The sequence below is a fragment of the Vigna unguiculata genome, chromosome 6 (genome assembly GCF_037176805.1).
Source record: "Vigna unguiculata cultivar grain cowpea cultivar isolate G323 ecotype 2 chromosome 6, ASM3717680v1, whole genome shotgun sequence".
Classification (NCBI taxonomy): Eukaryota; Viridiplantae; Streptophyta; class Magnoliopsida; order Fabales; family Fabaceae; genus Vigna; species Vigna unguiculata.
The window spans coordinates 46,704,106-46,717,570 of record NC_140797.1 but is presented as its reverse complement, the minus strand read 5'-3'; the positions used below and the strand labels follow the sequence as shown (position 1 = coordinate 46,717,570).

General features: G+C 30.2%; 1 protein-coding gene and 1 pseudogene across 2 annotated transcripts; one reads left to right on the top strand and one right to left on the bottom strand.

Annotated features, from left to right (window-relative positions):
* Positions 1-210: 210 nt before the first annotated feature.
* LOC114187277 (uncharacterized) lies at positions 211-4,579 on the bottom strand. The gene is made up of 8 exons (XM_028075479.2): positions 4,253-4,579; positions 3,782-3,911; positions 3,307-3,420; positions 3,134-3,187; positions 2,692-2,738; positions 1,777-1,887; positions 536-590; positions 211-414 (listed from the first exon to the last, which is right to left on the bottom strand). The coding sequence occupies exons 1-8, from the start codon at positions 4,349-4,351 to the stop codon at positions 398-400; spliced, it is 627 nt and encodes a 208-aa protein (XP_027931280.1). The 5' UTR covers positions 4,352-4,579; the 3' UTR covers positions 211-397.
* Positions 4,580-10,741: 6,162 nt separating this feature from the next.
* LOC114187088 (uncharacterized) lies at positions 10,742-13,422 on the top strand (annotated as a pseudogene). The gene is made up of 3 exons (XR_014995860.1): positions 10,742-11,110; positions 11,576-12,021; positions 12,791-13,422. The product of XR_014995860.1 is annotated as an uncharacterized LOC114187088 (transcript).
* The last annotated feature ends 43 nt before the right edge of the window (positions 13,423-13,465 follow it).

Below are 13,465 nucleotides of genomic sequence, written 5' to 3'. Positions count from 1 at the left end.
TTAAGTTGGTATTGAGGAGAAATGTAATGTCTCATCTGTATAGGGTGTGTTCCTATAAAACAGGTGTTTATGCAAATTGGAATTTAGTAAAATCGACGGATACAAAAGTGTTACTCACCGAGCTGATGTTAAACGAGATTAAATCGGTCACACTCAGAAAACCTACCATAACAGGATTAAAGTTACTTAAGTAGATTAAAAACTAACAAATTACTAAATAAATAGTTGCTTTTTTTCATGTTTTCTGTAAACAAAATTCATTTCTGGTCATGTCGTATACTTGTTTAAACTAAACATTTACAAGGAGGAAGACCAAATAAGGCTAACGTACAACCTGTTATCATTACAGAAGCTATAGCCTGTCACGAGAGGGGCAGAACATTCTTCATACTGCTATTTAATAGATAGGTTCATCTGCAATAACGGAAAATATTTATGTAAAGTGATTACAATAAAACATGTCATAATTGAATTTATTAACATTATTAAAATGAATGTAAATGATAAATGCAATGAGAAAGTAATGTGACAATACCATCCCCGTCATCTACATCATTGTAATCATCATCATCGTCGTCAAAATCTATATTCTGCAGGATTTTATTTCAGTTAGATACTTCAAATTTTTAATTGTTCTTTTTAACATGGAAACGAAAAACACAGCCTAGCAACCGTATGCTAAATAAGATAAGACAAAAACATACAGGCATATTAAGAAGGAAGAGGGAATACAGTGAAATAAATACTCTTCAAAATACTACCATCAGAGCCCCCCAACCGCTAAAAATTTACATGAAGTGACAGATAGTTCCCTATACCGCCACCATGTCAAATTAAGCAATTTCCAAAATCTAATTTTAGTAACAGTTCATTGAATGCTGAAAAAAGTCTATACCACCACCTGTTGTGGATGGAAGAAAGTGCAAGATGTGAAAGCAAACTCCACATTCATAGAATTCACTTCTATAATTTAAAAGAAACCTAAAAAATGTGAAAGGAAGAACAAGATGGCCCGAACCAAACATCGAATTCTCACCATCTAATTGTCTTTTCCCTTCAAAGGTCAAACTATTTTCTATTGTTTACTTTCCAACGGCGCGAAGAGCATATTATGTGTGACATTTGAACAGGGCAATTTTGATATGGAATCCACTTAAAATTTCAAAGAAACTTCAGAAAGTATTGAGCAAGCACAAGATAGACTAAATCCTTGATGTTCCTATTTTCTAATTCTCTGTTACAATCCTACTATTTTCTCCTTTTCAATCTTATATTTATGTATGGGGTCTTCTTCTTTTCAATTTTGTATTTATGTATGGGGTCAGAAGGAGCAGAGGACCATTGTGGATAGCTAATGAATCATCAGGTGGATCTGCAGCACCACGTACACTGACAGCACACAATTTACCAGTGTTATTTATGCAAACAAGAGACACTTAGACTCTCCTACAAAGAAGGGGGAAATATCAAAGATGATATGCTGCCACAGCTAAACAACTTGCTTCCATCATCATATTAACTGTTTTCAGTATATCTAGTTAAAAAATTAAGGTAACCTTGATTCAATTCAACAATAAGGTTTTAAGTTAGACACATGAAACCATGTAAATGCAAGTTTTTCATGGTCGATAGCTGCGCAGGTTTAGTTTTTTCCCTATTTACCTTTGTCTTCAATTTAAAAAAATTTCTGGGTAAGTTTTTGTGACTAAAATGCATTATTACAACATAGAGACAAATGGAAAGATTAACACATCAAAATAAAGGCTACAGTGGAACCTGATTATAATCATCATCACTCATATCTTCTTCATCCTCCTCTTCTACATTTCCATCACCATCTTCATCTTCTCCCTCTTTCTTTTCGGCTTCATCGGTTTCCTCTTTTCCCTGCAAGTGAAACCATCATCAACATATTTCACTGGAAAAGAAAAGATAGTCCAACACTGGAATAAAAGAACAAATACAATATTCATGTGGACCAAATGCAATCTTACTCCCAATGTTAATGATCTAATGGAGAGTTGCAGCAGTGGGAGTAGTTGTGATGGTGGATGTAGAGATAAAAAATTGATGGAAACAGTGAAGGAAGCAATATTAATGGGATCAGCAACGGTGGTGACAACAATTATGGTGTCGGTGTTGGTGTTGAGTGGCAAAGGTTGCGGCACTGTTTGCAATGGTGGTGGCAATCTTAGAGGCAATATGAAAGTAGCAGGAGTGGATTTTAAAGGTATCAAACTGAGGTTGCAGTAACTTGTTTTATCGTATGTGTGGGTCAGAAACTGCCTCTTAATAATTTGAGGTTCTTTCAATTAGAAATCTTAGGATCTAGAATAAGAACTGAGGATATATTCAATTAGTAAAAGCTCAATTCCTTGAAAATGCTATCAGGAATTAAAATTTTGATTTTACAATGTATACCAAGGCAGAAATAAAAATTGTAGGTTCCTATTACATTCCAAAGGCCACATAAAAACATGTGTACTGAAAAGCTAGTTATTATAGGAAAAACCTTAAATACTTTATCGAGCATCTTATAATAACCAAATATCATTCAACATGGACTTAGATACCCCTCACTACCCAAATACCGATAATTGGTATGTTCTACGATGAAATGAATGAAAGTGTTAGGTGTCTTGTTATCACACATACATACACAGGAAGTTGTTTTAAACATAGGTGTTTTACCTGGTTTGTTTTCTCTTGTTGTTCAAAGAAATCCATTTTCTTCATCTCTGTCACACAAACATCTTTATCAGTCTAAAGAGAAACCTAGTGCTTACTATCATTGTCATAAGTAAACAGTGATTCACTTTATAGATGTAGATAATATCCCAAGTAAGTTCCATAAAATGTTTCTATCCAATAAATAATAGTTTCTACACCGTAAGCTATCAAGCATTTATACAACGATATTACAATCTAAAATAGAATGTTGCATCCATAGTACATACAACAATCAGAAGAACATGAGAATTTTCATAAATTTCTCTAAAGAAAGTGGAAGCCTTTTACAAAGATTAAGCTTATCTTGAGCTAATCTAATAAATTCAGAATGTACACACGATAGTGATTTAACCAATCGATAATACCGCATAAAAGGCAAAAAGGTCATATGAAATCACTAAACCTGACTCTGGGTTCCATCGAAACTTTTTTCTTCTTGACATTCGCTTGGATTTGCCTGAAAACACCAATTTAAGTTGATATTATTTGCTAACATGAACCTCAAATGCAAGATAAAAAAACAGTGGGTTTTTCGTGTAAAATATAACCATTGACAGTCCATTCCATTATTCATACCTTGAACCAACTCATGAGGAAAACCATTGAACGTTATAACTTGTGACAGAGAGTCACGGGTAAAATCGTTTGTCTTCTTATCAGAAAACCTGTCTACGTGCATCGTTTGCCTCTCTGTTGGTAAAACAAGAAAATTATTAATATCTTCCAATGAAATTTGACACAAGAAAAGAAAGTATGCCCGTCAGGGAATGAAGGAGGCAGATATTTAGGATAAATATGGTTCAATGAAAGCGTAAAAAATGTTTTAAAAATAGTATGTCCGGCTGTATGATGGCGTAAACCTGCTCATTCCAGGAACCATTTGAGTACCAGCTGATATGGGAAGCATAATTTGGTATTATAAGCGTATCAGTTTGTTGCAAGATTTTCTCTGGTTCAGTTTCTTTAACACAATGATATAATAATGCACTACAGTAAAAGATTTAGCTAAGCCCATGTCACAATGCACATGTAAAAACAACTAAATGCATACTCTTTGAGGTTGCCTCCTCCAAAAGATAAGGAGAGGCTTTCCAGTAATTTTGTAACTTGTTACTCCAATTAAGCAACTTTTTGGTATTAACATCTATATCACCAATTTTAAACTCAGGCAAAGTAACATCCTGCAACATCAGAAAGATGGTGACAAGCAATGAGCATAGGTAGTTGATTATGCAGGCAAAAAAGAAACATCGAAACATACCACCCACACTCTGTCTTGATCAGTTTTGAGTAAGGAGATAATTTTGAGGTTTCAATAAACAAGAACTGAAAAGCTAAAAATCATTTATAGAAGAGGCCCTTACATATGAAGAGCCACAAAAAAGAAAAAGAAAATGGTGAATTATTAAACCGAGACCATCTTTTTTCTGATTGGGAAAGGATCGTCAACAGAGAATGAATGAAGAAAAAAGGGAAGTAGGGTATGAATGAATTAAAATAAAGAAAGGAAACAAAAACATACCTCAGGAAAAAGATCAAATGGCACCTGAGAAGCAAATGTAGTAAATCCACCTCCTCGTCCCCATCCCCGTCCTCCTCTTCCTCGCCCTCTGCCTGCCATCTCCACTCAAAATCCAATTCCGAGTGCAACTGTATCCACAACAAAGGAACAGTTTGCAAAACAACCAACTCTGTTTCGATGACGACCGACAGTGGAGAAAGCTAAGGAAGGTGGTGGTGGTGGCCAACAGCGACGCACCCCCTGTGATGTAAATTGTCGAGTGGGTACTGTTGTGTGAATTTAAGGAAGAATTTGTATCTCGACGATGAATAGGTAACTGATGGGTGTGTGTACTAATTTTAAAATATTTTTGTTTTTATCTAGTTTTTGAGAGTTCAAAAACAGTTCTCATTAGTTTATGATTTTACTTGTTTTTATCTATTCTATAAATAATTCTTCTTTCAGTCCCTATTTTATAATACCCATTTTATCTTTAATTATTTTAAAAATAAATTATTTTATAAATAATTTAATTTTAATTATTTTTTTTACATATTTTATTTTTTTATTCATTTTTCTGTTTTGCCTTAAATTATTATTTAAATTTTTTTTTACATATCTTTATTTTTAATTTATATTTAACAATTATTTTAAAAAATTTATATTTATTATTAATCTTAAATTTCTTAAAAATTAAAAAATGCGAATACACAGTTGTTGTCACGCCTGTGTGTTCGCTAGTAATGTAGAAAATAAATTAAATTAAATAAAAAATTGTATAAATATTTTATTAAAATAACAATTTATTACATTTCTTAATTTGCTAATAAACTTTGAACACACATGAGAAAAATTAAAATTTAATTAAGTTTTATTGACTTTTAAAAGATTTTATGCTTTTGAATAGAGTATTTATCATTTAACTCTTTTTAACCGTATATTGTGACTATTATTTTTCCCCGTAACATGTTATTTTAATTTTATAATTATATAATTGTCTGATTCTATAATATTATAATATTTTAATTTATAATCATATCATACAAACATAATTTATTGATACGGGTAATTTTATAAAATTGGAAAAACATTACAAAAACAAAGCATAATATAAAATTACAAAAAATGTACATTTCATACCATGTAAATTTAAAATTTATTGTCCAAATATAAAAAATAAAAAGAAAGAAAAGTAAGGAATGAATAATAATTTTAAAATTTGTTATATATAAATCATTTAAGTTTATTGAAAAATTATCAATAATCATAAATATGTTAGTAAATATTTATTGATAATTATACTTTTTTTAATTGTTGATGAATCTTGATAAATATTTTGATCGAATCTTTGTTTTTTTTCATTTTGTTTGCCTTCTTTGTTTTGTCCTCCTCTTTTTCTTCTCTATTCCTCATCCAACTCTAGTTGTCATTATGTCATTATTGTCATTGTCACATCTTTGTGTTGGATTATAATTTTTTTCATATGAAAATCATAGTCATTGAGAGATTGTGGTTATTTATATATATATATATATATATATATATATATATATAACATTGGTCTTATACATATAAGTATTTGACACTTATAACTTTTTAACTCACATTCGGACTATTTCCAACAATCTTCTCTCAATGGTGAGTCCCTTGTTTTTTTTTTCCTCAGATGTATGGTGACCCTTTTTTCTTTTTTATTATGGTTATGCGGTCAGTCATCCCGAACCATCAGCTATGATATTGTTAGGCTATATTTTTTCTTATATGAGAGTTAGAATTATAGTCATTAAGAGATTCTGATTCTATACATATATGACATTGTTCTTACAAGTATTTGATATTCGACATCACTTCTACTCCCAAAACCTTTAAGGCAATGGTGTTATGAGCACTTATTCTTATATAGGATTTAACTTTGTCTATTATATTCCATGTGAAACTTTTACTTCACACTTTGACTATTCTAAATAATTAGACCTTCACCATCGTTATACCTCGTTTGTTGTCCTCACCACCATATATTTTTATTTCTCCTCGTGTTGCTCCTTATCTACTTTCTTCTCTTCTATTCTTCTTTTTCCAAGTTTCTTCTTGAAAAAAACCATCAACTGAGTAAGAAACTTATTTCTTATTTTATCAACAAAAAATTTGTCAATGATATGAATTATAAAATATTTCGGAGCTTATAAATAAAATTGATCATTAATGAATAATTTATTAATAGATTATACCAAAAAATCCAATATTATTAAATATTTTAATCGATAATTCAAATTCAAATTTCATCAATAAAATATGTAAAATGAAACTTACCAAAAAATTAATTTTCATCAGTAAAATTTCATTAAGTACTATGAAAAATCTTATTATGTTTTGAAAATACGAGTTTGAATAATTTAAAAAGTATAGTCATACTATATAATGGCATTGGATCATTGCAATTATTTTATATTTATATCTTTTTACTTTCACTTTTATATACCTGTAGCATTTTAAATAGTAAATAATAATTTAAAAAAAAAATTATAATAAATGTTAAAATAAAAGAAAAAGAGATATAAAATGAATTCTCAATTCTTATTAAAGACATAGAGTTATCCATTTAAAAATATATAAAATAATAGATTTAAGTACGTTACATTTAAAACTAACAACTAATATATAATCAACCATATTTAATAATATTTTAACTATATTTAAGATTGTATAGGTATGCAAAATTATACAAAATATAATAAATTATAAATTTAAATAAGAATTTGGTGGATGTATGTATTAATCGATCATTTGAGTTAACTGGCTTAATGGTTTTTCAAATAAAATGATATATAATTTCATAAAACCATAATTAAAGCTAATATGAGGAAAAAAATTGATTTATACTTTTATAAATAAAAAATACAAAAAGATGAGTGTAAACTAGTCACATTCAAAACCAGTGCTACTAATATCTAAACATGTATATAAGTATGTATATAAATAAAAAATAATAAACACTTAGACTTAATATAAAACATTAACCTTATATACATCACGAAAAGTAGTAAAAAAAAAACACTAACAACTTATCAATTTTACGTTTTAAAAAAAGTATCATAAATTTTAGAAGGTTTATGTCACACGAAATCCACCCTACATCTACCAACAATTTTAAATATAAAACAGGATTAAAATACATATAAAAAATGCAAAACTAAAATTACAGTATAAACTTAAAAAATTTCACCTCGAATTTGTATAAAACTATTTAACTGAGTTAAGAAAAAAAAAGAATGATATACATAATTTAATATTTATATTAGTTTGTAAAAAAATATAATATGTTTATTTTTATTTTTATTTTTCTCCTATTCAATTACAAATTATTAGGATTATACATGTATTTTGGTCGTATTAAAATATTCATTCCATCTTATATAACAACTCATTATTTAAAATCCTTATTACGGTTTATCTTTGTATTGCATCATTGCACACTCCTCTCCCTATCTTGAATATAATATTATAAATCAATTTCAAAATATCTTTTCGCCACGCATGTATCTCGCATGAAGATATATTATAAAAATCAAATATAAACGGACATAAAAGCATAAAATATGATTAAATAAGTTTCATAAAAAAATAAAAACAGAAAACAAATTTTAAATCGGGTTGACATATATTGATATATTAATCAAAAGTCAAAAAACAAACATTGATTACTTCAAAATTTTGCAGAGTTTATGTTTACATAAAAGAATTATATTTCCTATTTATATATAATAATTATAGATTATTGGTATATCTTTTAAATAATTATATATTTCTCCGCGGTTTTTATTTTGGGAACAATGTATATTATTTAATTATTTATTATTTTTAATTTTTTCCTTTTCATTCTGTTAGAGAAACGATAAGGCGTGCTTATAACTGTATAATAGGATTGGATTATTGCAATTATTTTATATTTATATCTTTTTACTTTCACTTTTATATATCTGTAGTGTTTTAAATAGTAAATAATAATTTCTTAAAAAAATAAAATTTATAATAAATGTTAAAATAAAAGAAAAAGAGATATAAAATGAATTCTCAATTCTTATTAAAGACATAGAGTTATCCATTTAAAAATATAAAATAATAGATTTAAGTACGTTACATTTAAAACTAACAAATAATATATAATCAACCATATTTAATAATATTTTAACTATATTTAAGATTTTATAGGTATGCAAAATTATACAAAATATAATAAATTATAAATTTAAATAAGAATTTGGTGGATGTATGTATTAATCGATCATTTGAGTTAACTGGCTTAATGGTTTTTCAAATAAAATGATATATAATTTCATAAAACCATAATTAAAGCTAATATGAGGAAAAAAAATTATATATTTATAAATAAAAAATACAAAAAGATGAGTGTAAACTAGTCACATTCAAAACCAGTGCTACTAATATCTAAACATGTATATAAGTATGTATATAAATAAAAAATAATAAACACTTCGACTTAATATAAAACATCAACCTTATATACATCACGAAAAGTAGTAAAAAAAAACACTAACAACAACTTATCAATTTTACGTTTTAAAAAAAAGTATCATAAGTTTTAGAAGGTTTGTGTCACACGAAATCCACCCTACATCTACCAACAACTTTAAATATAAAACAGGATTAAAATACATATAAAAAATGCAAAACTAAAATTACAGTATACACTTAAAAAATTTCACCTCAGATTTGTATAAAATATAAAAGTATTTAATTGAGTTAAGAAAAAAAGAATGATATATATAATTTAATATTTATATTAGTTTGTAAAAAAATATAATATGTTTATTTTTATTTTTACTTTTCTCCTATTCAGTTACAAATTGTTAGGGTTATACATGTATTTTGCTCGTATTAAAATATTCACTCCACCTTATATAACAACTCATTATCTAAAACCCTTATTACGGTTTTACCCTTATGGTGCATCATTGCACACTCCTCTCTCTTCCCTTCCCTATCCTGAGTGGCAATGTTGGGCGGTCCGTCCCGTTTAGGCCCGTCTCGCATAAGGCCCGCACATCGCGGGTCGGCTCGCCCCGTCCCGCACATTTTATGTGGGCCGCATACTCTGGTCCGCTCCGCATATACGTTGGTCCGTGGGCCTGCGGGCCGGCCCGCTTTTATTTTTCTTTCTTTTTTTTAATTTTTTTTTATGATAAAACTTTCAATGTTTCAAAATTGGAAAACTTTAAGAAATTCACAAAATTAAGTAAAGACTTTGGAAAATTAGATGATAAATTGATAATTCAACATTTTCATCATATTCATACTATGACATACATGTATTCTTTAAATTTTAGCACATTAAAAATTACATAATACTTGTTTTTTCCAGTTATACAAGAATTTGAAATGTTAATGTAAGAGTCCATAAAAGAAGTAATTAATATACACAAGTGTAAGTTTTTTCTTTTTTAATGTTATGCGGGCTTACGGGCCGCGAGCCTATGCGGGGCGAGCCCACGCGGACCTGCGAGCTCACTATCTTGACCCGCCCCGCGTTTTTTATGCGGGCCTGCGGACCGGATCCACGGGCCAGGCCCTAATTGCCATCTCTAATCCTGAGTATAATATTGTAAATCAATTTCAAAATATCTTTTCGACGCTCGTGCATCTCGCATGAAGATATATTATAAAAATCAGATATAAACATAGAAAGCATAAGATATGATTAAGTAAATTTCATAAAAAAATAAAAACAGAAAACAAATTTTAAACCGGGTTGACATATATTGATATATTGATCAAAAGTCAAAAAACAAGCATTGATTACTCGCAAACTGACCTCAAAATTTTGCACAGTTTATGTTTACATAAAAGAATTATATTTCCTATTTATATATAATAGTTATAGATTATTGGTATATCTTTTAAATAATTATATATTTATCCGCGGTTTCTATTCCAGGAACAATGTATATTATTTAATTATTTATTATTTATAATTTTTTTCCTTTTCATTGCGTTAGAGGAACGATAAGATGTGCTTATAACTGTATAATGGGATTGGATCATTGCAATTATTTTATATTTATATCTTTTTACTTTCACTTTTATATATTTTTAGTGTTTTAAATAGTAAATAATAATTTTTTTAAAAAATAAAATTTATAATAAATGTTAAAATAAAAGAAAAAGAGATATAAAATGAATTCTCAATTCTTGTTAAAGACATAGAGTTATCCATTTAAAAATATATAAAATAATAAATTTAAGTACGTTACATTTAAAACTAACAACTAATATATAATCAACCATATTTAATAATATTTTAACCATATTTAAGATTTTATAGGTATGCAAAATTATACAAAATATAATAAATTATAAATTTAGATAAGAATTTGGTGGATGTATGTATTAATCGATCTCAAGATATTTTTTCGGCACGCGTGTATCTCGCATGGAGATATATTATAAAAATCAGATATAAACGGACATATAAAGGCATAAGATATGATTAAGTCAGTTTCATAAGAAAATAAAAACAGAAAACAAATTTTAAACCGGGTTGACATATATTGATATATTGATCAAAAGTCAAAAAACAAACATTTGATTACTCACAAACTGACCTCAAAATTTTGCACAGTTTATGTTTAAGAATTGTTGATCATCAGATAGGTTGCGGCTGAAGAAAGAGAAGAGTGGAAAAGAGGAAGTGAATCAGAGGGGATGGACTACTATGGGATTTTGGAGGTTGACAAGAATGTCTCAGAGGAAGAATTGAAGAAAGCCTACAGAAAGCTTGCAATGAAGTGGCACCCCGATAAGAACCCAACCAATAAAAAGGAGGCTGAGATTAGATTCAAACAGATATCTGAAGCCTACGAGGTAACATCATCAATGGTCCTTGATTTGCTGTGTCGGTGTGCTAAAGATGTTAGATTTAGATCCTATGTTTGATTTGAGTCATTACTATTCTGTCTTGGTTAATTGTATTTTTCCTCCTTCAGTTCCTTGATCATTCACAAACCTTGACCTTGATTTTATGGTTAAACTTCGGTCATACTTTAACTGTACTTCGATGACACTGTTCCTAGTTTGACTTCGGTTCTTGTCATTTGTTTCTAATTTGGTCATGATTCAATTTTCTTGCCTTATTTTGTTGTATTTTTCACTCGGTGATGGTTGATCGATCACTTGAGTTGTATTTTTTTTTTTCATGCTTTTACGCGAATCCTTATGTTTGTTTCAATTATTCATCTCTCTCCTCGAGTCTACTCTTCGTTGGAAACAGTGCAAACTGTGAAATGAATATGAATCTGTATATCGGTTTGGTTATTTGGTTTGATGCAGGTTCTGAGTGATCCTCAGAAGAGAGAGGTTTATGATATGTATGGAGAAGGTGGGCTTAAAGGTGGAATGCCAACACGGGATGAAGGTATGGCTGGTATGGCTTCCTTCTTCCGAACCGGAGATGGCCCACAACCATTTAGGTTCAATCCCAGAAATGCAAACAACATCTTTGCAGAAGTGTTTGGGAATTCAAACCCATTTGGAGGAATGGGAATGGGAAGGGGATTTGGGTGTGGTGGCAGAGGCATGAGGGGAGGATCGTGGGTATCAAGGTCTTTTGGTGGAATGTTTGGCAATGACATGTTCAGAGAAGGGAGGCCAATGAATGAAGCTCCACGCCGCAAGGCTCCTCCCATCCAAAATACACTGCTTTGCAGCCTTGAGGAACTCTACAAGGGGAGTACCAGAAAGATGAAAATCTCCAGAGAAATTGCACATGCTAGCGGGTAAGTGTTCTTTGCCTGTCATTTCAATTTACAGCAATTTGTACTTGAGCCTTCTCTTAATATATATGTCTTCAACATAATGAGTTCTGTTGTATCTTTTTGACATTTTCATCTAAGCCAAAAAAAATGTGATTATTAGATGGTTGCCTGTTAGATGTCTTGATTTGCTGTGTTTCCCTCTCTTTTTATATAATTGCGTCGGAGCTAATCAGTTGGTGCTGCAAATTTAGCAATCTGTTAACTTTTCCCCTCCTTTTTCTTTGGGTCAATGAGTTCTTGTAGTTGGATAAGGATTTGCTACAATCTTGATATGGTCATTGCATTTGTGCCATTACTCATTGTTGGTTCCGAAGTGTGATTGATTGAATATTAATTGGGAGAAATATAGGAATGGAAATAGCTAAGTGAGGTCAAGGTCTTGCCAAGCTTGGCTTGACCTGCTTTATAATCTCCTGACCCAATTTTGGTCAAGTCCATACCCATTTGGCAACACTTTTCAGGTTGGAATTTCGGGATGAGGCTGCCACTATCAAATTCCTAAACACTTAAATGTTGAAGATATGCATGAAAGTAATAGGTGGTCAGTGATGTTGACTTTTAATTTATCACTCAACTGTGCAAAGGGTGCATACCCGACTCTCTCAGCTACCCTTTCTTCTGTTTGAGCTCTGCAAATTTTTCTCAATGATTAGAAACAAAAGCTTATTCTTTCACTTGCATCTGTCTATATAAGCACAGTCACATTGATATAATACATTTATGTTTGCAGGAGAGTTTTTCCTGTGGAGGAAATATTGAACATTGAAATCCAACCGGGATGGAAGAAGGGAACCAAAATCACTTTCCCAGAGAAAGGAAATGAGCAGCCAAATATTATTGCAGCTGATCTTGTGTTTATAATTGATGAGAAACCTCACAGTATATTTACAAGGGTTGGTAATGATTTGGTTGTGACACAAAAGATATCACCTACAGAAGCTGAAGCTCTACCAGGCTACACCATCCAACTTACAACTCTGGATGGCAGGGGTCTGAACATCGCCATAAACAACGCCACTGATCCAGATTACGAAGAAGTAGTCACCGGAGAAGGAATGCCAATTTCCAAAGATCCTTCAAAGAAGGGTAACCTTAGGATCAAATTCAACATCGAAATCCCAGACGTAGTCGGTGCCTGAGTGGAAAACCAGAATTAAGAAACTTCTGGCACCATGAGTGCCTACTGTGGCAGAGAGTATCTAGTGTATAATAATAGTAGTCTTTGGTGTTCACATTTTTCCCTTCTGTTTTTCCCTCTTCATTTAGATGGTATGTGACTGATGAAGTTTTTGAAGTGCGTCAATAATGTCATCCACGTAATTAACGATCGGCATATTAAGTATAATATTTTTTTTTTAATTATGGGTGGCTGAGTAGTTCAACTGTGTGGCATGGAAAAATCATT

Coding starts and splice junctions, on each gene's coding strand:
- LOC114187277 (XM_028075479.2), bottom strand. CDS start 4,351: ATGGCAGGCAGAGGGCGAGGAAGAGGAGGACGGGGATGGGGACGAGGA. Junction 3,912..4,252: donor CATTTGATCTTTTTCCTGAG/GTATGTTTTTGT, acceptor CTGATGTTGCAG/GATGTTACTTTGCCTGAGTT. Junction 2,739..3,133: donor TCGATGGAACCCAGAGTCAG/GTTTAGTGATTT, acceptor TTTGTGTGACAG/AGATGAAGAAAATGGATTTC.